Source organism: Lissotriton helveticus, chromosome 1_1, assembly GCF_964261635.1.
Source record: "Lissotriton helveticus chromosome 1_1, aLisHel1.1, whole genome shotgun sequence".
Classification (NCBI taxonomy): Eukaryota; Metazoa; Chordata; class Amphibia; order Caudata; family Salamandridae; genus Lissotriton; species Lissotriton helveticus.
Genome location: NC_136057.1, coordinates 1,331,251,746 through 1,331,277,775, shown reverse-complemented (window position 1 = coordinate 1,331,277,775; position 26,030 = coordinate 1,331,251,746). Strand labels below are relative to the sequence as shown.

General features: G+C 48.6%; 1 protein-coding gene across 4 annotated transcripts in view; it reads right to left on the bottom strand.

The window, feature by feature from the left end:
• Positions 1 to 26,030, bottom strand: part of LOC144823689 (von Willebrand factor A domain-containing protein 7-like) — a 542,335-nt gene that overhangs the window by 119,915 nt on the left and 396,390 nt on the right. For all 4 annotated transcript variants that reach the window (XM_078682451.1, XM_078682442.1, XM_078682435.1 and 1 more), the window contains exons 10-11: positions 24,084 to 24,305; positions 9,193 to 9,328 (exon numbers count right to left, since the gene is read on the bottom strand). In XM_078682451.1, coding sequence (XP_078538577.1) covers positions 9,193 to 9,328; positions 24,084 to 24,305 — 358 coding nt within the window. The remainder of the gene's footprint in view (positions 1 to 9,192; positions 9,329 to 24,083; positions 24,306 to 26,030) is intronic.

Sequence of the window (26,030 nt, the reverse complement as noted above, 5' to 3'; positions counted from 1 at the left end):
GCTAACTCCCACTTCAGCTTCCTTTTTTCCCTCCTGTCTGTTAGTTCAGCTTCGGTCAAGCTTCCTCCGGAGACACTACTGCCCCCCCCTTGAGTAGGTCATTGGTCCTGGAAGTAGGTTTCCAATCTCAAGATGGAACAATCCCTCTACCTCTATGAGTGTGTCCCGGTCCGTCCCCTCTTCCTCCTCCTTCCCTTCTCCATGTGCTGCCACCCAAGCCCTCAAACTGGTCTGGAGTTCCCCCTTCTTAGCACCACGCTTAAAGAACACTCCCATCTTTTGACAAAAGTCCCTAAGCTGGGCTACAGAATAAGTTTCCAGTTCTTCCAGAGCAAATTCCATTTTTGCTGAAGAGCAATGTAGGGACTATCACACAAAAAGAATAGATTCACAAGGGGCAATTTGAAGCTACCTCCACCCACCACCAGGAATGAATTTAGAAAAAAAAATAGTAATTGGGAAGTCCGCCAGGAGAAAACCCCAGGTGTAGGCCTGTGGGGTATGTTTTGTTACTTCAGAGTAGACGCAAACACAGTTTTTATCCCACCGCTGGACACCAAATATGTTGGACCTGGGACCTCCAAGTCACATAAGGTAGCTTGGCACTTAGGTGGGAAGGCCTATCTCCAAGGAACATGTGCTAAGTTTGCGTCACACCCTTCAGTAACACAACATCCATCCACTCAAAAATAAGGACACTACACCAATTGTGGAAAAATACGAGCTGTTTTATAAAAGTTCTCTTAGATCTTAATCTACAACTGTTCCACAGTTCAATGTAATTAAGTTTTCACAATTCCATTCCTTTTCTACATTGACGAGCTAATCATTTATATCTTTCAACAGGTTTTGTGCAACAGTAAAGTTCTCCAGAAATTGCTTTTATACCTCCTCCTTGAGTTCAGATTTTTTATCATACAATTAAACCATACCACCACGTATTTCCATTTCAAGAAGAGCAGGCTAGCATAAACTGTTCCCCAGATGACTCAGGATTAACAATTTACTAGGAAACCCCACTGGTTAGAGAACCCTTACTCCTGTTATGGATAAAGAAGGTTACACACAACTGTAGCTGGAGGAGAACAGGCAAGTTAAATCACATTGGCTTTTGTCATGTCAAATCCCCTTAACCAAAGAGGAGTCTATGTCTTACTCATGTGCAGCCCTGCCCTGAAAATTCTCCACTTGTAGCTCTCCCTCTCTACCATCAGTATCTACATCAGTCTCTACAATGAGTCAGGTGGCTCGTTATTGCTCCCTTTTCACCGCAGACCTTAATGCCTGAACATTCCTGGAACCAGCCTGGGTTGTACAGAGGAGAACCTTCTGGTTATGCCTAGATATAATGCTGCCCAGTCCTTCCGTTCTGTTAGAACTTGTGGGCTAGTCCGTCTGCTCCCCCCCACCTTCCCGGCCTACTTGCCGTGTAGCTCACGAGGTCAGACTCCGTCCAACCCTTTCACCTCCAAGGGCCGCTTTCGCTGTGAATAGGGGTTCCCTGCCCTCTCCCCTGTCAGGAGAGCAGGCGTCCTTACTGGTGCGACACTCGGCAGCCCTCAGCACCTCCCCGGCAGTCGAGCAGGCGCCCCGTAGCAACGCGTCCGGCAAACCTCCTCGCTCTTCTCCTCAACAACTCCTCCCACGGGGCTCCGCCTTCACCCGACCTCTTCCGGTGTGCTCACGCCTCCTCACCCGGCATCAGGGTCTTCCGGCAGCCGACCTCTTCCGGTGTGCTCACGCCTCCTCACCCGGCATCAGGGTCTTGCGGCAGCCGACCTCTTCCGGTGTGCTCACGCCTCCTCACCCGGCATCAGGGTCTTCCGGCAGCCGTCCTCTTCCGCGGACCTCACCGAGGGATGGTTTGACCGCAGGGCAAATCAGCTGTGCAGTAAGATTTTCTTCACAGCGCCTCAGCAGGGGTGGGGGCCGAACTCGCGGCTCCGTCAGGAAGTTTTCCCCCAGTTAGCAGAGAGGTCCAATTTAGCACTCTGAGGCGGTGACACGCCAGGGTCAGCTGCACCCCACTCTTCACTCCTCGATTGGCATTCCGGAGCAGGCAGGATTATAAGCTGGGGCAAGTGTGTTCACCATGAAGGCAGGGTTCGGTAGACAAGACGAGGGGGCACGTCAGCATAGAAGGGCAGCTTGCCCAAAGGTCGATCTCTCCCCTCTCTGTGCGTGCTCCTCCTCACTGAGTCGCCTTGCTCCTGACCAGGCCTACTTCACACTTTCACTGCCCAGCACTCTAAAGTGGCCGCTCTGGTTCTGGCCTTATATAGGCTAGCCCTGGCCATCAGAACCCTCCAGAAGGTTCTAGTACCTTCCTAGTGTAACCCTATGGTCCAAATGGATTTTGCGTATTGGCAATCCGCGGATCTGCGTATTTGTGGATTTGCGGATTGCGACAATACGCAAAATCCGCGGATCCCAGCGTATTTTTTTTTTGCGTGTTCGCACGGGTTTCTGCAAGTTCGCGAGGGTTTTATTGTACAAAACGCTCGCAAACGTGTAGAAACCCGTGCGAACACAATGTGGCTACTCATGGCCAAACGGACGGGCTTCCATGCGAGTGGGCATGCCTCTTGTGTGTATAAAAGGTCAGAGGCCGATCAGAGCAGCAGATGAAGATGCAGAGACTCCTGCTCACATGCCTCTCTATCCAGCATCACAGCTGACTTTCGACGGTAGATTGGGTGAAGAAGGCACATTGCCCAGCCTCGACGGCGCTCTCGATTGTTTCTGGGCTGATGAATGAGTCACTGCATTTGAGCTTCAACAAGTTCCAGGGACCATCTGTGTACTGTTTCCAACGGCGCCAGCAAGCTGCCAGCGCCGTTGAAAAATAGTTACAAAGTTAGCTGCACCTGCTCTGTGCAAGCTAACTTTGTAACTATTTTACAACGGCGCTGGCAGCTTGCTGGCGCCATTACATGAGTGGGTGGGGGGAAGGGTGGGGGGAATCCGTTACATCCGCGGATTTTGTCGGATTTTTGGGAAAATACGTAAAATACACGGATTGCGTATTCACCAAAAATCCGAAAAATCCGTGGACGTAACGGATTTGCCGCCCATGCTTAAAAAATTCAGTGGACATAAAAATTAAGGGATTTGAGGGGCAAAAAGGGGACAAAAATAAATAAATAATAGGAGGGACTACCAAAAGGCTGACAGGTCTAACAATTCCCTAGAGCCATCGTTATTAGTTATAAATCCTATAGAGTCAATGTCTTTACTTAACACTTTAGCTAAGTGCGGAATTGATTTAAACAGGTGAAGGATGTTCCCGCTAGTTAGTATGTCTAGGTTGCCTCTTGATTCAAATTCAGGTTTAAAAATCAGCTGCACCTTTTCATTCCCTTGGAGATCTTCATGCCTATCTCTTTCCTTATTTTGCATAGGCTTATATGTAACTTGCTTTACTACCTCACTTTTTTCAATGCGCAGCTGACCCCAGTCTGAGGGTTGTTGTTCCATTTCTACTCGTTCCAATATACTTCTACTACTCTCAGTAATTGGGGGTAATCTCCTTTGATTTTCTGCTTTTTCGACAATCTGTTGGATTTCTTGATAAGTTGTTTTTATATTTGCCCTGATTGGAATGTCATCATCCCCTACCTGTGGTCTATATACAATCGGGTAGTTAACAATTTTTTCCGGAATTTTATTTTTAAGTTCAAGTGGGACAGTTTTTGCTAACTCTTCTGATTGCTCACTTTCTAGGTATATTGGCACGTGGTCTGCGTTTGACCCGGTTTCTGTTGACCTAATCCTGTTCTGTGTCCTCCGATTCTTCCCTTCCTCTAACACTTTAAGTTTATTCCCCGTATGTTTTGACTTTGCTGCCATAATAGCTGTATTTTTTTGTGAGGTCGATTGTTCAGTCGTTCGATCTTTTTAAAAAATGGCATAATATTTTTTGTTACTATTCTTTATAATGGGTAAACTCTTTTCTTTTGAGTCCTTTTCTTCTTCCATTAATCGCTCATTTCATAGTTTGCATCCTTGTGTGTCCATGGATGTTGACAATTCTTCAACTGGTTGCCTTACAACGTAATTTAATTGTTTCACCTTTTTTCTTGCTTTACGTAATTTTTTTCTAAGACGTTTTGACAATGTAAATGGGCGGTTATCTCGATCTTTAGCTTCTTAATCTATCATTCGGTTTTCTATTGGGGCAGTCCATATTTCTATACCTGTCCTCTCATCATCTTCCTGATCCCATATTTGCTGGTTTACCGGTGTTATTCTTTCTTCTTCTATTTGTTGCATTTTCTGTAATTTTTTGGGGACTATTTGTTCCAAACCGTCCAGGTTTTCAAGGCCGCTGACATATTCTTTATCAGTGTTCATATTCATATGGGGCTTTTCCTTTGTCTTTTTGTTTTCTTGTTGTCTTTCTTTTCATAGATTCTTTTTAGAATCTTCAATTATGGTGTACACAATTTCGTGTATTTGTTGATAATTTGTCTATGATAGGTGCACAAAAGTAATCTGTGTTTATTTTAGCACTATCGCTTTGAGCTCTAACTATCAAGCCATTCAGCTGTGCAAGTTTTTGGTCAATCCCGGCAACTGCGTTTGCCATAACTTTCAAAAGGTCTATTTGTATATCCATCTTATTTGATTGATATGTTAGTGCTTCTAACGATAAAGATGAGGTTTGGCAGAAAATATCCCAGATCGTCCCCTTGTCTTGTTCTCCTGTTTGTATCTTTTTTTCAAGTATCTGGTCGTCACCACTATATATATTTTCTTTATGTGTTATCTTTGAATATATCATATCTTTGGGCGGCTTGTTTTCATTTTCTACCATCAGTGAGTTGAGTTTATCATTCTCCATAAGTTTCCTGATATCCTGCTCGCCTATTTCTGCTCTAATATCTTGTGTCAATAGTTTCCTTTGTTCTTTAATACGCAATTGAGTTGGATATTCCTTTATGGGATCATTGTGTATTTTCGGATTGGTCCATCAATTTAGTTCATTTAGTTTGTTGCTTAAGACTTCCTCCAAGTTTAGTATGTCCTGTTTTAGTATGTCTTGTTTTGCTCCTTCAAGGTCCTCTTTTTCATGAGTAGTAATTCCAGAGCCACAATTTTGGTAGACTAGTTGGTTAGGTATTGTGATCCCAGTAGTTGTCTGTGTTCCTTTCCGAATTTCTACCTTTACTTCTATAGGTAACATGGGCCTTGGATGTAGTTTTCTTTCATTTCTTCTGCTCCGATATATATCGTCATAGCAGGTACCTGTCCCGTCCAATTCCTTTTGGGTTTCCTTTTAATTTTTATCGGAAGGTGATATTATACTTAGTATCTCATGGTCAGTCAATTGGAATGCATTGTCAACCACTTGGTCCGTTTTACTTTGTGAGCGGCACTCGTCCTCCTGCTGAGTAATTCGTATGCCTTGTATATCTGATCTTTCATTGCTGGTGGGTTTAATTGGGTTTGTAATTTCATTGATTCTGCTTTCATTTGCATTGTCATTAAGGCGCCTGATGGATTCTTCATAAAATCAAATTTATCTGGAATTTTTATTGATTTTTTTAACATCCTTGCTATCGGTGATATGAGTGACTGGTTTAGTCCTATGCAGTTGGCTTTTACCTTTTTTATTGCTTTGGGTATTTGTATTTTCTTTGTACTTCTTGTAGTTGGACCCATCACCCTCTCTTTGCCTGAGCGCATAATTCTCCCTTTATTCCGTGATTTTAGAGTCTGCTGATTGCTTATTGCTTATCTTGTTCTTGCACCGTGCTCTTAGACTGTAATTCCAGGGTTCCCCTGAAGCAGCCACTCTACGAACCCTTTAGCAAAGTGAAGTGAAGCAACCCAACTGTTAAAGACTGTTAAAAACGAGTTGACCAGTAAGTGGTATCTATTCCTATCAAAGCTCAAATCTCAGGCTGTACCCCCTCTTCCTCTTCCTTGTTACTTTACTTTTCTGTTTTTATTTTTTCTTCTAATGATTCCCTCTCATATTCACCCACTGTCACCACTGTCACCAAAACAGTAGGATAGTGCAGGTCACAACTCACAGGTGACTTGTAGGTTGTAAGGAATCCTTATTCACACTTTTAGAGGGCTCAATTCAGGTTCCCACCCTCTCCTTTCGCTGCTTAAAGCCACCAATTGCAGCACAGGTTTGGGCTCCCACTCCAATTCAGCCAACCAGAAAGCCCAGGCAGTTCACACAGATGTTCACTCAGCTGCTCCATTTACAGCGACTGGTCCTCCAAACAGCCCCCCCAAACCCATCTTGACCAGCCAACACGCTGGGAGGAGGCAATATGCCTCCTGCTTCAATCTAGCCGCACCGCACGCCAAAAATAAATGGGAGGGGGAAAAGACCTCTCCCAGCGCAGCACCAGTGACAGTGGCAATGGCAGTGGCAGTATGGCCGAGTCCTGGGAGTTTAGAGCCAGAACCGGCGACCGGGAAAGCTCAAAACCACAAGCCGCCGTAGGACTGCAGCTCCGCGCCGCTCCAAAGCAGCGCAAACACCCACAGCAGCAGCAGCAATTTCTGCTCAACTTGCCCCTGATCGAGGTCACTGCAATGGCTGTGTGCACAGACCGTCCTCCAAGGATACCAAGGTAGAGCCTTCTCACCACCCTTGCAACACTAATCCAAAGCTAATCCAAAATGGTGCCTCCTCTTCTTCACAGCTCACACAGCAACTTCTCCAATGCGCCTGCTGTGCTGAGCCTCCCGCAGGACTCACGAGGACTCCTAGCACTCCAGGCAACTCCAGGCAACCACGTCCCAACATGTCCCAGCACTTAGCGCCACCCGCGGCACTCGCGGGACTCTCTGCACCCGCCTTGTGGTACTCGCAGCGCCGCCCTCCGCTTTACAGGTGTTTTTACCGCACTCGCAGGAGTCGCGGCAGTCATAACATCCGGGCGTCCGGACACTCACGGACTTCCTACACCGCAGCGCCGCTTTGCTGCTGCTGTTTTTACCGTTATTTTCCGCTGTGTAGCAGTACTCTCTGCACCGTGGTTTGATTGCCTCACAGGGAGCGGGCCAGTGCCGCCGGGGCCGTTGCTTCCTTCCTCCTCCGCTCCTTCTCACAACTCGCCGGCTCTGCGAGTCACGTTCTCTGCTCTCTGCTGCTCTCTAGCGCCCGACTCCGACTAGGGCCCAAAACAACATCTGCTTTAATTATGCGCTGTAGCCTGACCTGCCTCTCCGCTCAGCTGATGGCTCTGGCAGCAGGCATTGTTATGTCAGAACTCGATAGTCATAACTTATTTCAGTTGAGTTCTGGCATCTTTTCTTTAAAATCTTCGACTGGGTGAGTCGCAACTGTAAAGAAATAGTCACAGGCGTTCATACAGGGCTTGCAGAATCCTGTGCATTATAAAGAAATTATAGATGGGTTCTAAACAGGGATCCTACAATCCCATGTATTATATAGTTATAAAGGGTACATAATGGTACATCCAGCTTTAAAGAGATGGTCATGATATAAATGTGAAGGACAAGGGGGGGTTCTAGTGGTTAAGCTGAAAGTGCGGTAGTGGAATAGTTTCATAGGGCGGGTAGGAGTATTTCTGTAATGGGGTCGTGGTTGTAGAACCACAAAGGGGAAGTAGTGGAACAGCTCTCATTGACAGGTATTGGATCATCTGTGAAGGGCTGGTAGCAAACTATTTATAAAGATTAGTAGTAGTAAACCTGTGAATCACTGCCACTCTGGGAAAGGAAGATTTACTCTATTGCGAGGCAGACTTCTGACAACAGGCTACTTTATTAGGGGTGTGTGAAATTTGCACAATTCGCTTTAGTATAATAATGCAAAATATCACAAAAAATTACTCGAAATTGTAATTAATTATGTGAAATACAAAAATGGCATTTGGCGCTTTATTTTAGCACACTAAAAATATTGTTAAAAAAAAGCAAATTACAGTTGCTCATGTTCTTTTCTTTGGGTTCTTCCTGCTTGCTCACTGTAACGTTTTAGGTACACAAAGTGGCATAATAGGGTCATTTCAGGAGTTTTATGCAAAAAGTGTAACACGAAGTTACCAAAATTACACTAAATTACACCTTGGTAACCCACATTTTGCCTAAGTCTACTATTTTTGCCACCAGGGAACATCCACTTTCATGACAGGAGCAACAGGAAAAACTGTGGGGCTGCAATTCCATTGCAACCTGCTGAAATTGCCACCATGATATGCGCGTATTGTAACTGCACCTCCAAAGTGAGGGTATATTGCTTGTGAGTGTATATCACACGTCTACAAATGAGATGGCTTTCCTCCACCCCTCAGGTTAATATTCCCAGGCATTCTTTACAGAGTGTCATGGTCATGGTCTTGTGCCAAGCAGTCACTATCAAATGGGAGGTAGCACTACCCAGCTAGAATTGGGCAGCTAGTTTCCTATTTTGGAGTTGGTGGGGGCTTTATCAATGAGAAATCTGTCTTTGGCCACATTTTTGATAGAGAGGGGATCCCCAGTACAGGATGATCTATTTTTGTTCAATTTTTTTGATCACTAACCTTCTTTGGATCAGCTACCTGCATATCAACAAACATAGGGGCATATCAGCAACAGACGGCGCTTTTATATTTATCGCCATCTATCGCTGGAATTTATCACCCGGTTAGTGCGTTATTAACGATGCATTACTCCAGGGCGATAATATTCCAGCGACATCCAGGGAAATGGGCCAACATCGCTGGAAAACCAGCGATGATGCACTCAAAACGGCGATTGTCGTAGCACCAAAATCCACCCCCTATGTTAAGCATGCATAAGTCAGGATTTTTGCAGGTGTAAGATTCAAGCGATAATCACGGCTAGCGCAAGTTATTTCATTGCTTCGCAGCCATTGGTAATAGGGGTAAGGGGAGTTAGCGACTGCTTTCAGTTGCCTTGAAGTTGGGAACGCCTACTTTGCATGTCATTAGCGATAAATATCGCTGACATGCAAAGCGGCACCCAAACTGGACGCTTTTGCCAGAGAGCTGTCGCAAACAGCTGTTAGCAACTGCTTGCTGATAGGGCGATGAAAATATTGCTGCTTTAGCGGGAAAAAGTTCCGCTAAAGCGGCGATGACGCCCTTGCTAATATGTCCAATAGTTGTGGATCACAACACTATATTCATATGTACAGCATTTCTATAGAACATATACAAAAAATCTAAATGAATGCCACGTACTGCCAGAACTTACCATTTGGGTCGATGACTGAGAGAGCTTGCACAACCCCTGAAAGAGACAGCCTTACCCCCTGTAAGGCAGGATCCACTTCGAAGCTGAAGACATAGTCTGATTTTGAGGGACTGCTTCTTGCATAAAATACCAAAACCTGGAAAATAATGTGTACAACAGGGGAAGTGCAAGTTAACAAAGATCCCACGTGCATGGCAAATATACAGAAAATTAACATATAATGTCAGATCACTTCAATAGTGAATAAAAAGAGCTATACATAATTTCTACAGTTTGACATTATTACCAGAGGACATTGACATTAGGGAGAGAAGCAAAAGAGCCGGCCCACTTCAAAAAAATCTGGGACACGCCAGAAATCTCCTATACTAGAAGAATACCGAGTAGTCCTTTAATAAGAATATGTAAGTGCAAAACCAATCCCTAAAGACAGTGACAATTGCACAGGAACAAGCAGCAGGAGAGGACATTGTCAGACTTCTGTTAGAAACGTGGGCGCTTGCAAAAAGCCAATCACAAGTGCTAAAAGATCTTCCTCCAGTAGAATGAAATAGGTGATATCAATAAGATAAGTCAAAAAAGGGCTGTGTGACAGATATTAAGTAGATTGTTTATATACCTGTCACGGGTCCGACAAGCATGAAGCTGTTAACCCCAAAGACTGGTGGTCCGCCACCCCCCTTACACCCTGCACCTTTTCCCCACAGCCACAAACCAGTACGTGGTACGAGGTACCTGGAGACGTCGAGAAAGAATGGTCAGACGGGTGCGGCTCCTTTAAGGCAGAGGATTGTGATGACGAGGCTCCACCCCTGGTGACGACAAAAGCAGGAAGTTCAAGCATGAAGACGGACGGCGATTCCCCGGCGGAGGTGGAAGCAGAACGAGGACGAGGACGAGGACGAGAGGTGACCGAGAACGACAAGCCAGGAGGCCACCGGTTGGACGCTTCGCCCTGCCACGCGCCCACGGGAGGAGCGTGGCTTCGAGAGGTACGGGGTCGGGTCGCGGGTTGGGTCGGGAGGCGGAAGCAGCCACCATTGTAAAAACCCCGCAAGAGAAACCCTTCCCCTGAGCACGAGCACTCCTAGACACGTCCGTTTGACTAAGTTTGTGCACTACACCCTGGTTGTATTCCCTCACTCCCGGCCCTTATCGCCCTTCCCTGAGTACAGGACGTAACTCGTCTTTCTCTTCATTTCTTTATGGTACAAGGCGAGAACCGTGGGCAAAGACGATTCCTGGAAGAATAATACCAAGACCACAAGGCACCACGACAGATCTCCTTGTACAGAGACTAGAGACATCTTTTGAATTCCATGAAAAAGACGTATATCCCAATAAAGCCCTCCTTGAAGCCATTATTGAAGGCACCTGTGTTTCTCTTTGAGCCACCAGCCCCACATCAGGTGGTCGACCCCCCCTACAAACCCGGCACCCCCGGGACAACTGGTGTCAGAAATGGGATCCCCTCCACCATCCATCTGCACGGTTAAGATGGAGACCCTTATCGACCATCTCATTAAGGGGCAAGAAAAACTGGAATGGGCTGTGGAAAATCAGTTGACAATAGCCCAGGCGGACAGAGAAATGTTCACGAACACTATATCAGCACACGTCGAAGGCCTCAAGGCTCTACCCACAGTTTCACAGGCTACTACCGGCGAGGGGCGTGTACACCCCCCCACCCCCCAGGGATGGCACTCCAGAAGTATGTGCCAGGTGAAGACCCTGACGCCTTTCTTTTGAATTTTGAGAGGGCGGCCCGGGCCATGAGCTGGCCCGAAGAAAAATGGCCGTTCTTTCTGGCTCCCCTCCTTACAGCTGACGCTCAATCAGCGTATCAAGCAGCTAATCCTCTAGGGACAACCCCCTATATAACCATTAAAATGGTTATACTAGATCACCTAGGCCTGGATCAGGAGGCCTACAGAGTTCGCTTCAGAAAAGAAAAAGGAGTTCAAGGGGAAAATCCAAAAACCTTGTTCTTTAGGTTGAAAATGGCGGCAGACAAATGGCTACGCCCTGACGTTTGCACGAAAGAGGACATTTTGAATACAATCTACCTAGAGCAATTTATGGAGGCACTGCCATATGCCACCCAGCGGTGGCTTCGACAACATGTAGGACTGACCGTAGAGCAAGCGATAGAAATGGCTTCGCAATACGCAAGGGCCCAGCCTAAAATCACCTCGTGGGAGCCGTAAAAATCTTCCAAGACGATACCTCCCGCAAAAATGGAGAAGAGACCGAAAGTAGCACCTGAGGTTCCCAGAATGTTCAAACCCACGGGAATAATGTCTCCTATGTCGAAAGGTCCCCAGTGCTTTGAGTGTGGCGAATGGGGCCACATAGCCAGAATGTGTCCCAAAAGAAAGAGCCAAGAGGAACCAATGGAAGTTGGTTATCTTCCCCGGACAGTGATGTATTCAGCGGAAATGGGCAGCACGTTCTATGTGAGTATGTGGATGAATGGTTACAAACTAAAAGCTCTATTAGACTCAGGTTGTAGACAATCCGTTGTACAGACACGGTTCGTCACTTCTGAGCAGATGAACCCTCAGAATCCCGTATATATTAGATGTGTTCACGGGGACGTAAAACCATATCCCGTTGCTTCGATCACAATCGCTCTACCGGACAGAGATCCCTGTACGGTTCGGGTAGGGGTGGTGGATTCCCTGCCGGAAGACATGATCCTAGGAACAGACAATCCTGAGTTCCTATCCCTTTTTAGGGAGCACTTGTCTAGACCTAAGAATAGGGAGAATATTCCATCTTACTTGTCACCAGATCCGTGGGTTATAGATAGGAGCTTTTGTTTTGCTCAGGGAGAAGATAGAACCCTGTTCCATGCATGGGAATCCGCCCATCACTCTGCAGGTCTGGATACACTGGTATACCCCCGGTTCTTGATTAGTAATGATTTATTGTACCGTCAAGCAAGGTCCGAGGGAGATCTGCAACTGTTGGTTCCCCAGTCCTTTAGGGAACAGGTGCTCTTTTTTGCGCATGCCCACTTAACAGCCGGACATGCGGGCAAGGAGAAAACCACAGACAGTATCCTGAGAAATTTTTATTGGCCAGGAATCTTCAAAGACGTACAAGAGTTCTGTGCTCAGTGCGAAGTTTGCCAAAGACGAAACACCCAACGACCCCCGGCCGCACCCTTACAAAGGATGCCCATCGTTGGAGTACCATTCGAGAGAGTAGGCATGGACCTAATCGGACCCCTGCCCAAAACCGGGCGTGGATATTTGTATGCTTTGGTGATAGTTGATTACGCTACCCGATTCGTGGAAGCCTTTCCCTTGAAAAATACTACCACCGCGTCCATTGCCGAAAAATTAGTAGAATTGTTTTCACGCGTTGGCTTCCCCAAAGAAGTACTGACGGATCAGGGGAGCCCGTTTACATCAAAACTTATGAGAGAAGTATGTGCCTCTTTAGATATCAAACACCTGAAAACATCGGTATATCATCCACAAACCGACGGCTTAGTGGAAAGGTACAATCAGACGCTGAAACAAACCTTAAAGAAAATGCTGACTGCAGAGGGACCCACATGGGATCGACTCCTACCCATTGCCGTCTACGTCATACGGGCACAGAAGCAAAGCAGCTTAGGATGTTCTTCCTTCGAACTTCTATATGGTAGACTGCCCCGGAGTCTCCTGGACATCACCAAAGAGATGTGGGAAACCGAAATGTCGCAAGATCAGAAGAGCATGCTGGAATACACCACTCAGCTACGAACCAGACTAGGCAAACTCAGAGAACTCGCCTATACCTCTATGGAGCACCAACAGGAGCGGTACAAAAAAACTTACGACAAGGGAAAGAGGCTGAGAACCTTAGATGTGGGAAAATGGGCTCTCGTGTTGTTACCGTCTATCAGCAACAAGAATAAAAACGAGTGGCAAGGTCCCTATCAGGTTGTTGAGACCATTGGAAACACCACCTATCGACTCCGTCTATCCCCTACCAAATCCCAAACTTATCATATCAACCTATTGAAGGAATGGTTGGGACCGGTTCCCCGGGCAGGCCATTTCGTTGGACCGGTTGAGGTTGGCAACAAGAACACCTCTACTCTGGAACAGCTGGTAGTGAACCCGGAGTTAAGTCCCAAAGAAAAGAAGGAGTTAACAGAGACCTTGAAACCATATGATGACGTGTTTTCTGACTTGCCTGGAAGAACTGATCTAGCCGAACACCACATAGAAACCCTTCCAGGAAAAGTCGTAAAACAGAGACCATACCGGATTCCGGCAGCACGGAAAGAAGCGGTACGGCAGGAAGTCCAGGACATGCTCAAATTGGGCGTCATCCGACCCTCCCAGAGCCATTGGTCTTCACCGATTGTCATGATTCCTAAACCGGACGGTACCAAAAGGTTCTGTATGGACTTTCGTGCCCTGAATGCAGTCTCACATTTCGATACGTACCCTATTCCTAGGGTCGATGACTTGATCGAGAAAATCGGAGACGTTAAATACATCACGACCATCGACCTCACGAAGGGGTATTGGCAGGTCCCCCTTCGTGAGGAGGATAGGAAGAAAACGGCCTTTGTGACAGACGAAGGAGCCTTCGAATTCACTGTTCTTCCGTTCGGACTGCACGGAGCTCCGGCTACGTTTCAACGTCTGATGAACAAGGTTCTACATCCCTTCAACAGGTTTAGTTCAGCTTACTTAGATGATATTGTCATCTATAGTCAAGAATGAGAAGAACATCTCCTGCATTTACAAACCATTCTTTCAGCACTTCGAAAAGTAGGACTCCATATCAACGCGAAGAAATCGCGAGCGGCTTTTCGGAGTGTGAACTACCTGGGATACGTACTTGGCGAGGGAACCATTGCCCCCCAGAGTGAAAAAGTGAGAGCGATAGCTGCAGTGCCGTTCCCCAGTTCCAAAAGAGACCTACGGGCTTTTCTTGGGTTGGTAGGATACTATCGACGATTCATACCCGGATTTGCTGAGCTAGCTGCCCCCTTGACCAATATGCTCCGAAAAGATACTAAGAATCAGGAATTCCGTCACCCCTCTGCAGACACCTTGCAGGCGTTCCACCTCCTGAAAACTACCATGACTACGGCTCCCGTTCTTGTGTCACCTGATCATAGTAAACCCTTTATGCTTGCCACGGACGCTTCCAATCAGGGTATAGGGGCAGTCCTGTCTCAAATCAAAGAGGGGGTTGAACATCCAATACTATATGTAAGTAGGAAGTTGTTTCCCAGGGAGGGCAGATACTCTACCATTGAGAGGGAGGCCTTAGCTATAAAATGGGCCGTGGATAAGTTAAGGTACTACTTGGAGGGCAAACCATTCATCCTACATACAGATCATGCCCCCCTGAAATGGATACATCAAAATAGTAGTCTCAACCCCCGGGTTTTGAGGTGGTTCTTGTCCTTGCAGCCATATTCTTTTACGATCCTGCATAGAAAAGGAAAGGACAATGCTAATGCGGACTTCCTTTCCCGTGTGTTCCCTCTCCCCGAACGGGAGAAGCCAGGGGGGGAGGTGGGTCACGGGTCCGACAAGCATGAAGCTGTTAACCCCAAAGACTGGTGGTCCGCCACCCCCCTTACACCCTGCACCTTTTCCCCACAGCCACAAACCAGTACGTGGTACGAGGTACCTGGAGACGTCGAGAAGGAATGGTCAGACGGGTGCGGCTCCTTTAAGGCAGAGGATTGTGATGACGAGGCTCCACCCCTGGTGACGACAAAAGCAGGAAGTTCAAGCATGAAGACGGACGGCGATTCCCCGGCGGAGGTGGAAGCAGAACGAGAACGAGGACGAGGACGAGGACGAGAGGTGACCGAGAACGACAAGCCAGGAGGCCACCGGTTGGACGCTTCGCCCTGCCACGCGCCCACGGGAGGAGCGTGGCTTCGAGAGGTACGGGGTCGGGTCGCGGGTTGGGTCGGGAGGCGGAAGCAGCCACCATTGTAAAAACCCCGCAAGAGAAACCCTTCCCCTGAGCACGAGCACTCCTAGACACGTCCGTTTGACTAAGTTTGTGCAGTACACCCTGGTTGTATTCCTTCACTCCCGGCCCTTATCGCCCTTCCCTGAGTACAGGACGTAACTCGTCTTTCTCTTCATTTCTTTATGGTACAACGCGAGAACCGTGGGCAGAGACGATTCCTGGAAGAATAATACCAAGACCACAAGGCACCACGACAGATCTCCTTGTACAGAGACTAGAGACATCTTTTGAGTTCCATGAAAAAGACGTATATCCCAATAAAGCCCTCCTTGAAACCATTATTGAAGGCACCTGTGTTTCTCTTTGAGCCACCAGCCCCACATCAGGTGATCGACCCCCCTACAAACCCGGCACCCCCGGGACAATACCAATCTTTTGTTGAAATAAAATTAAATTCTCACCAGGGAGTGCTTTCCAAGCAGTATGTTTTTAAAGACTCAAATTGAATTTAAATAACTATACTCCTACCCACTCTGCTTTGGCCACAACTTTTTCCATTGTCACAGTGAAATCTTTGTTTGAGGAGGTATTCTTATTAGACTCCCCAGAGACCCCATGCTTCCAACTACTCATCACATCTTTAATGTTAAATGTTGTTCTTATTGTGTACCACTAGCATTCATTATTGGTATTGAAATACATCTAGGAGGAGGTCCACAGCTATTACATTGAATAAGGTTCTCTAGTAGATAGCCTACTTTTCATTCCCTTTTTGCATTTTATTTAACCCCCTTTAAATTTGTTTTTCTCATATAATCTTTATTAGTTTCCAGTTAGGTTGTATCATAATTTCCAACACTATTACAATACTCCAGCTATGGCGATGCAGGCTTACATCACAACATAAGGAACAAAACATATTCCTCAACTTCCCTATCTCCTTATTGCTCATGTGAGTATGTAATATGCTTTTGATAATATCTATAGTTCAGTCAACTGGGATCACTGGGTATTGGTTCAATACCCTCGCTGTGGATGGGCTTACCCCATTTTCCTCTGGCCTCTTGTTCACCTTCAATCCAATTCCCTGGGATAGAACTAAATTGTCTTCACCCTCTGTCCTGTCCCCTAGTATCCACACCTAGTGCAGCAAGCTTTATGCCTCGTCAGCAAATCCATCCTTCTCCTCCACCTCCTGCTCATTCTGCAATTCAATCAGCTTCTGTCTCCATGCTGACTGGTCGTCCTCCAAGTGTTCATCACATCTTATAATATTCATTCTAACCTCCTCAGCCGCTGCCCATTCAGACTTATCACATAACCATTTTGTGTATGTGGGTGGATGTGCACCCACCCGCTTGATGACCAACACCAAGCCTAGCACCACAAATGTGTGACCAAGTTTCCTTTTAGGAGGGAGTGGGATCAGCCCTAGCAATACCCTGTGTGGATTACACAGATTACCCACCCTTTTGGACCATTTAGGTTGTGCAATACCGGATTCCAGTAGGGCACTATGGAAGTGCAATTCCACACCACATGCATAAAGTCTGCTTTCAGGGTCTCACACCCTGGGCATCTGTCAGATCAAGTTGGGTAGATTGCATGGAGTGTTATGGGAGAGAGGTATGCCTGGTGTTTATAATTATATTGTACAAATTTTATATTATTTTATAATATTGTACACCCCCACCCACTATGCCGGGCACACGATCGACCCAATCTTCACCTCCAGCAAGCACATCTACTTTAATCACACCACAGCTCTCCATTGGACGGACCACAGCTGCGTCCACTTCAACTACAAAAAGACCACGACCCACAACCAGCCACAACCAATTTCCCGCAGAAACTGGAACAAAATTACCACCGACCAGCTCTTCACATCGCTTCACCAAAACCCTCCTACCAAATCATCGAACCCAAACCAAGCTGCCACTAACCTCACACAATGGATCACCCACAGCGCTGACGAATTAGCACCCTTGAAAAATCATCAAATCAAGCAAGGTAGCAAAAAAGCCCCCTGGTTCAATGATGACCTTAAGAAATCCAAGAAGACCTGTCGCACCCTCGAGAAAGCCTGGCGTAAAAACCCAACCACTGACAACCTGGCCACCTTCAAGAACGCCACCCGCAAACACCATCAACTGATCCGAGCCACCAAGAAATCAGCATTCAAGGATCGGCTCGACAAGAACACCCACAACAGCAAGGAACTATTCAACATCGTCAAAGAGTTTACCAACCCCACCGCCGGCACCAACGACATCACTCCCTCCCAAGACCTCTGCGACTCTCTAGCCTCGTTCTTCCACAACAAAATCACTGACATACATAACAGCTTTGGAGACCAGTCCGGAGACCAGTCCACCCCACCCACCCCTGAACCAGAACCCCCCTCCAACAACCTCTGCGCCTGGAACCCAATCACCACTGAAGACACCATCCACCTGATGAACTCCATCCACTCAGGGTCGCCAACCGACCCATGTCCTCACCACATTTTCAACAAAGCAGACTCCATCATCGCACCCCATCTCCGAGACGTCATCAACTGCTCCCTGAACTCCGCTACCTTCCCGGAAAGCTGGAAACACGCCGAACTCAGCGCCCTCCTGAAGAAACCCACAGCAGACCCCACTGAACTTAAGAACTACCGCCCCATTTGGCTCCTCCCATTCCCTGTCAAAGTAATTGAGAAAGCCGTCAACAGTCAGCTAGCCTCCTTCCTCGAATCCAACAAATCCCTTGACCCTTCACAGTCCGGCTTCCGAGCCAAACACAGCACCCAGACCGCCCTCATCGCAGCAACAGACGACATTCGAACTATCCTGGACATGGAGAAACAGCTGCCCTCATCCTACTTGACCTCTCCGCAGCCTTCGACACAGTCTGTCATAGCACCCTTATACAACGCCTCAGCAACGTCGGAATACAAGGAAAAGCTTTGGACTGGATCATCTCGTTCCTCGCTGGCAGAACCCAGAGAGTCCGCCTCCCCCTTTTTAGATCAGAGGCCACCGAAGTCATCTGCGGCGTACCACAAGGATCATCACTCAGTCCCACCCTCTTCAACGTGTACATGAGTCCCCTCGCATCCATCGCGCGCCAACACAACCTCAACATCATCTCCTACGCAGACGACATCCAGCTGATCCTCTCCCTCACCAAAGACCCAAACACCACCAAAACCAACCTACAAAAAGGGATGAAAGAAGTAGCCGAGTGGCTGAAGAACAGCCGGTTAAAACTGAACTCAGACAAAACGGAAGTCCTCATCTTAGGTTCATTCCCCTCCGCCTGGGACGACTCATGGTGGCCACCGGCCCTAGGAAACGCACCCATACCAACGGACCACGCACGCAACCTGGGCTTCATCCTGGAATCCTCCCTCTCGATGACCAGACAAGTCAACGCCGTCTCATCATCATGCTTCAACATCCTACGTATGCTCAAAAAAATCAATCAATCAATCAATCAATTAATCACAGCATTTATATAGCGCACTACTCACCCGGAGGGTCTCAAGGCGCTAGGGGAGGGGGTGTCCGCTACTGTTCGAACAGCCAGGTCTTGAGCTGTTTCCTGAAGGCGAGGTGGTCCTGGGTCAGGCGGAGGTGGTTCGGGAGGGAGTTCCAAGTCTTGGCGGCCAGGTAGGAGAAGGACATTCCTCCTGTGGTGGCTCTTCGGATGCGGGGGACGGCGGCGAGGGCGTGGCTGGTCGATCGAAGTTGGCGTGTGGGAGCGTAGAAGTTGAGGCGGCTGTTGAGGTATCCTGGGCCTTGGTTGTGTAGGGCCTTGTGTGCGTGGGTGAGGAGACGGAAGGTGATTCTCTTGTTGACCGGTAGCCAGTGCAGATCTCTCAGGTGTACGGAGATGTGGCTGCGACGGGGGATGTCCAGGATGAGTCGTGCTGAGGCGTTCTGGATCCGCTGGAGTCTCTTCTGGAGTTTGGCGGTGGTTCCGGCGTAGAGGGAGTTGCCGTAGTCTAGGCGGCTGGTGACGAGGGCCTGGGTGACCGTCTTCCTGGTCTCGGTGGGGATCCACCAGAAGATCTTACGTAGCATGCGCAGGATGTTGAAGCATGACGAGGAGACGGCGTTGACTTGTCTGGTCAAGGAGAGGGAGGAGTCCAGGATGAAGCCCAGGTTGCGTGCGTGGTCTGTAGGTTTGGGTGCGCTGCCCAGGGCGGGGGGCCACCAGGAGTAGTCCCAGGCGGAGGGTGAGGATCCCAGGATGAGGACTTCCGTCTTGTCCGAGTTCAGTTTCAGGCGGCTGCTCATCATCCACTTGGCTACGTCTGTCATCCCTTCGTGTAGGTTGGCTCTGGCGGTGGCGGGGTCGTTGGTGAGGGAGAGGATCAGCTGGGTGTCGTCGGCGTAGGAGATGATGTTGAGGTTGTGTTGGCGTGCGATGGCTGCGAGGGGGCTCATGTAGACGTTGAAGAGGGTTGGGCTGAGCGAGGAGCCTTGAGGACCGCCGCTGATGACTTCGGTGGCTTCTGATCTGAACGGGGGGAGGCGGACTCTCTGTGTCCTTCCGGCGAGGAACGAGGTGATCCATTCCAGTGCCTTCTCCTGGATTCCGATGTTGCTGAGGCGCTGCACTAGGGTATGGTGGCAGACAGTGTCGAAGGCCGCGGAGAGGTCTAGGAGGATGAGGGCCGCTGTTTCTCCGTTGTCGAGCAGGGCTCGGATGTCATCGGTAGCTGCGATCAGGGCGGTCTCGGTGCTGTGGTTGGCCCGGAAGCCAGACTGCGAGAGGTCGAGGGATCCGTTCGTCTCGAGAAAGGCGGCCAGCTGCTTGTTGACGGTCTTCTCGATGACTTTTGCAGGAAACGGGAGCAGCGAAATGGGGCGGTAGTTCTTGAGGTCGGTGGGGTCGGCTGATGGCTTCTTTAGTAGAGCGCTGAGTTCGGCGTGCTTCCAGCTCTCCGGGAAGGTAGCAGTGTCGAAGGAGGTGCTGATGATGTCCCGCAGGTGGGGTGCGATGACGGCGTCGGCCTTGTTGAAGACGTGGTGAGGGCAGGGGTCGGTCGGAGATCCGGAGTGGATGGAGTTCATTGTGCGGATGGTGTCTTCGGTGCTGATCGGGGTCCAGGCGCGGAGGGTGGTGGTGGGGGGCGGTGGTTCGGTCATGGTGTGCGTCGGTTGGGAGCTGAAGCTGTTGTGTATGTCCGCGATCTTGTTGTGGAAGTAGGAGGCGAGGGAGATGCAGAGGTCTTGCGAAGGGATGATGTCGTTGCTTCCGGCGTTGAGGTTGGAGAGCTCTTTAACGATGTTGAAGAGTTCCTTGCTGTTGTGGGCGTTGTTGTCCAGTCGTTCCTTAAATGCAGTTTTCTTGGTATCGTGGATCCGTTGGTGGTGTTTTCGGGTGGCGAGCTTGAGGGCAGTCATGTTGCTCGGTGTTGGGTCTCTGCGCCAGGCTTTCTCGAGGGCTCGGCAGTTCTTCTTGGAGCTCTTGAGTTCGTCGGTGAACCATGGGGCTTTCTTGCTGCCGGGTCTGCTAGGCGGGGTCTTCAGAGGGGCGAGGTCGTCTGCGCAGTTGCTGATCCACTTCGCGAGGTTGGTGGCCGCCTGGCTTGGGTTCGTTGCGCTGGTGGGAAGGTTCATGCTCAGGGAGGTCGCGAGCTGGTCGGCTGTGATCTTGTTCCAGCTTCTGCGTGCAACCTTTTGCTGGTGGTGGTGGATCGTGGTCCTTCTGAAGCTGAAGTAGACGCAGCTGTGGTCCATCCAGTGGAGTGGCTGAAGGCGATGTCCTTGCTGGATGAGAAGACGGGGTCGAGTGTGTGTCCAGCGTAGTGGGTGGGGGTGGTCACCAGCTGCTTGAGACCGAGGTTGGCGAGGTTGTCCAGCAGGGTGGTGGTGTTGCGGTCGTTGTTGTTCTCCAGGTGGAAGTTGAGGTCCCCGAGGAGGATGTAGTCAGCGGAGGGGAGGGCGTGCGGGCTGATGAAGTCGGCGATGTCTTCGCTGAATTGTGTGCGTGGTCCCGGGGGTCTGTAGATGAGGGTGCCTCTGAGGGTGGTCTTGGGGTTGATGTGGATCTGGAAGTGCAGGTGTTCGGCGGGTGTGAGGGTGTCGTCAGTGTTGGTCGTGATACGAATGGAGTTCCTGTGGATGATCGCGATGCCTCCTCCTGTCTGGTAGACGCGGTCCCTCCGGATGATCTTGTAGCCGTCCGGGATGGCGATGGCGATGTTGGGCGCTGAGGAGGCGTTCATCCAGGTTTCCGTGAGGAAGGCGACGTCTGGGGCTGTGGTGTCGAGCAGGTTCCAGAGCTCGACGGCATGTCTGTGGACGGAGCGGGTGTTGAGCAGGATGCACTTGAGGTGGTTGCTGCTGGAGTTCGGCTTGGTGGGTGCTGGTGTGGTGCAGGTCCGAATGCAGGTGAACTTGCAGGAGTGGCAGCAGAAGGGTCTATGGGTGCGTCTCGGGGCGGCTCGATAGCAGCCCGGGATTCTACCGGCGTTGAGTGCGATGAGTTCGGTGGCATCGTAGTACAGTCGGGTTGTCTTCCGTCGGTGGGGGCCAGGGGTCCTGGCACTGGGCGCGGTCCAGGCGCGGACGAGCGCAGACGGGCTTGCCTTTGGCGTGCCTTCGGCGCACAATCGGCGCTCCCGCTGCCCGCGTCCGCTGCGAGGTCGCTCTGGGGGCATCATAAGAAGGGAGCCGGGAGGGAGGGTCTGCTGGGAGGCGGGAGTGTGGTAGCCTATTGGCTGGTGGGGGGCGGGGCCGCAGGCAGGCAGCGGCGGGAAAAAAACGAGTGCCGGCTTGGCGGGCGGCCCTGCGGCGGCGGGGGCGCTGGAAGAGGGAGTAGGGGGCGTCGGCGATCAGGCAGGCACAGGCAGCAGGTGAGGCACAGGAGCAGGAGACACGAGGAGCGTGGGGGCGACCCCCTGCGTCCTGTTCCGTTGGATCCCCACCGAAACAAGAAAGACGGTCACCCATGCACTGATCAAAAGCCGACTGGACTACGGAAACACCCTTTACGCCGGAACCACAGCCAAACTACATAAAAAACTCCAACGCATCCAAAACGCCTCAGCCAGACTCATCCTAGACATCCCCCGCCAAGCTCACATTTCTGGTCACCTAAAAGAACTCCACTGGCTCCCCGTCAACAAGAGAATAACGTTCCGTCTCCTCACCCACGCACACAAAGCCCTCTACGACCTAGGACCCGAATACCTCAACACACGCCTGTCCTTTTACACCCCCACCCGCCAACTACGTTCGTCCAATCAAGCCCTCGCCGCAATTCCACGCATCCAAAGATCCACCATGGGGGGAAGATCCTTCTCCTACCTAGCGGCCAAGACCTGGAATTCTCTCCCCACCCACCTCCACCTTACACAGAACCACCTCTCCTTCAGAAAACAACTAAAAACTTGGATATTCGATAAGTAAAGTACCCCCCCTCCCACAAGCACCTTGAGACCGTCTGGGTGAGTAGTGTGCTATACAAATGTTATACTTGAACTTATTATAAGTGCGTATTCATTTTTCATTGATTTTGACAATGCGCTATTAAGTTCATCGGCAAATTTTCATTGCCATTGTCCAATCAGTGTTGTTATTCGGTAGGATCTTCTAAGGTATATCAGAAGAAACAGGAGCAGAGATTATGCCTGTGTTCACACTGTTCTAAAAGCACTGCTGCCTTACAGATCGCCATGTTTTTGTGGACCTACCTCTACTTCTGTGATACATTGTCTGAATGTTGCTTAATTTTGCTTAGGTGTTCGACACTGTTACAATTAGAATCTTGCAAACATCAGCCAGGGCAAAAAGATTAAATCAAAGAAGACCACCCAGATACCTCAAGTTTGAAGAGGGATCAGGTGATCAAGTGACTAGGAAGGGAATTCACCAACCCACACTGACATTCTGAGTACAGTTTCTCCTCTCTTTTGCAGAGTCTAATGCTTAAAGCTGACATTGACTCTTTCTATTCATTGGCACCAATCGCTGTCCATCCTCATAACTTAGCTTTCACCATTATCTCAGCACCCCAATTTGGTGGTTCCCACAGCTGCCAGATGTTGGGCAAACTTTTGTCTACATTTTCACCAATACGGCTTCCTTTTCTAGCATTCACATAGTGGGGCAGATTTATGTTAACTGGCGCATTCCCAGGGATGCGCCAGTTAATGTGCGCCACAGTGCGCCACAGCTCCGCCACCCATGGTGCGTCGCATTTACAATGCGGCGCACCATGGGGCAAAAACGGCACAGATGCGTGACGCATCTGTGCCGTTAAGGTGGCGCATTGCTGGAGTTGCGTCGCAAGCGCGACGCAGCTCCAGCAAGGCTCGGGGGTGCCCCATCTTAACAATGCTGTGTCAAGACCTACGCCTGCTTCAAGCAGGCGCAGGCTTTTGACGCAGCATGGGCCTGAAAGTGACTGAGTGAAATCTTATAGATTTCACTCAGCCACTTTTGCGAGGCGCACCTGCCCCGGAACGCCCACCCTGCGCCGGAACGCCCACAAGCGGCGCAGGGCTTTACAACGTGACGCATCTGCTTAGATGCGTCACGTTGTAAATCGTTCGTAGGAATGCGCCACGTTTACGCCACCTTGCGTGACGCAACAGCGGCGTAAACGTGGCGCAAGGGCCTCATAAATCTGCCCCAAAGTGTTCTGAGGTGAACAAGCATTGATGAAAGGCCGTTTATAAGAACTCTAAAATAAAATGCACGCCTTAGAAATAACGTTTTGTCAATCTTTGTGATTAAATAGTAAGGCTCTTTAGTTTCTTTCAAGAGCCACAATTGTGTTCCTTTTTGCTTCTCTACAAAGTGAGTAAACAGTGCCTTCTGATTTACACCTACCATAACTACTGGTAGTTATTCACTGCTTCCCACATCCTCAAGCCTCCACAATCTCCGATCTTCAGTAGTAAGCCCACCTCACAGTTTTCATGAGTATTTTAATCACTTTACCTTAGAACGCTGAGTTTGATCCGCTATGAGGCTTGCCAATGGCTTTGTCAGAAGCAGCGGGACAGAGAGAAGCTCTCCTCCAGAAAATGAAGTTATGTCCTTATAATCTGGATTTGATGAGATTATTGTTAGATCAGGTTTCCGAGGAGAGGGTGGAGAAAGAAGCAACCCTAACAAACCCCTTTTTCTTCTTGCTAGAGGATTGGCGATCACGAAATTCACCTACAACAGAGCACAAATATTATTAACAAAATCATTAAAAATGGTATAAAATCTAATACATCCTGAGTTTATGGCTCAAAGATCATTTTGCCTTCATTAATTAGAAAGAAGTCAAACAACTAAGCAACATTTCCCAGACAGTCCTAAATATTTGTTTCTCTGTAACTGTTTCATGGGCACTGTTTTTCTAAACAGCAAGTTTGTTTTGTTCAAGACACAAGAGGAACTGTTCCTGGTATGAACACAGGAGACAGCCGATGAGATACAATGGCCGTGTGAAGTAAGAATGAGAGAGACGAATAAGGATTTAGGAGGGTACCACCTAACGATATATTTCCCTTCATGTTTGTCCCTTTCTTGCTATATTGAACATCTGTAATACGAACAACTCCAACAGAACTGCTATCCATGTATGCAGATAATCCTAAAACCTTCTGAATGATAATCGCCCTTTTTTAACTAGAAAGAAGAAAGCTAGCAAATATAAACATCAACTTCTTTTTTTATTCTAAAATGCTGACGGTACCATAGATCATGATTAAACACACTATTTTGGCAGTAGCTCCTGTAGATATGTCATAATTTGACATGCATCCGATAGGCATAGGGCTCTTGGTTGCAGTATTCTGGGTATAAATGTAGGCAGCTGTGAGAAAATCGGGTTTTTACCTGGTTTAACATCAAGTTTCACTGGCTTTCACCGTGCCTTTGTTGGGCCATTCGCAGCTTTTATCAAAGAGAAACTTTCTGGATAGGTTTAAACATGGTGCTTTTGGATCAATGTTTGTCTTCTGTCACAAGCCTCACATCTTTAACTTTAAAGCCAATAATTGCACTATCCATATATGATGGAATAAATGGAATTGCGTATTGTTGTAATTGTATACTGTGATGCTATTTCGAGTAGGGCGCCTAACATAGGGTAACCATGACCATCTCACACAGGAAACAGTACATTTCGGAAGTGCATCATCCTGAATATGAAGGTAAACTTATCTCAAATTCCGATTTTTGCAATATGAGGGGTACAATAGATAGCATGTGTTGGACTTGTGTCTCTCTTCAGGGTCACCAGCAAACGTTTTGCTTTCACCCCTCCTATTTTTGCTGAAGTCATTTTTGTGGGCCTTGGAACTCACATTAAAGTGCTACCGCTCTTGGCCTGAAACACGGTAACATTGTCTTACACCTGACTGGCATATTTATTTACATGTAAGTCCCTAGTAAAGTGGTATACCTTGGGCCTCATTTGTGAAAAGTGACGCATCGCTGCGTGAAAACAGCGATGCGTCACTTTTCACTGCGCCCTCCTTGCGAGACCAATGATGCGTCATATTTACACTATGACGCATCATGGCGCAAGGAGTTACAGATACGTCAGTATTTCTGACGTATCTGTAAGCGCAAAAGTTACGCATCGCTGGAATGTGTCACAAAAGTGACGCAACTCCAGCAATGCATCCTTTCACATGGGGAAAGCCCCATGTGAAAGGGCTTGCGTCAGTCTTACGCCTGCTGTGAGGCAGGCGTAAGATTTTGACGCAACAACGTCCTAAAAGTGACGCAGTGAAATCTCATAGATTTCACTGCGTCACTATTACGAGGCTTTTTGCGGGGGAACGCCCCCTCTGCATACATTATACCTGACGCAGGTATAATGTAGCGCAGGGGTTTACAAAGTGACGCATCTGCTTAGATGCATCACTTTGTAAATAGTGCGCAACA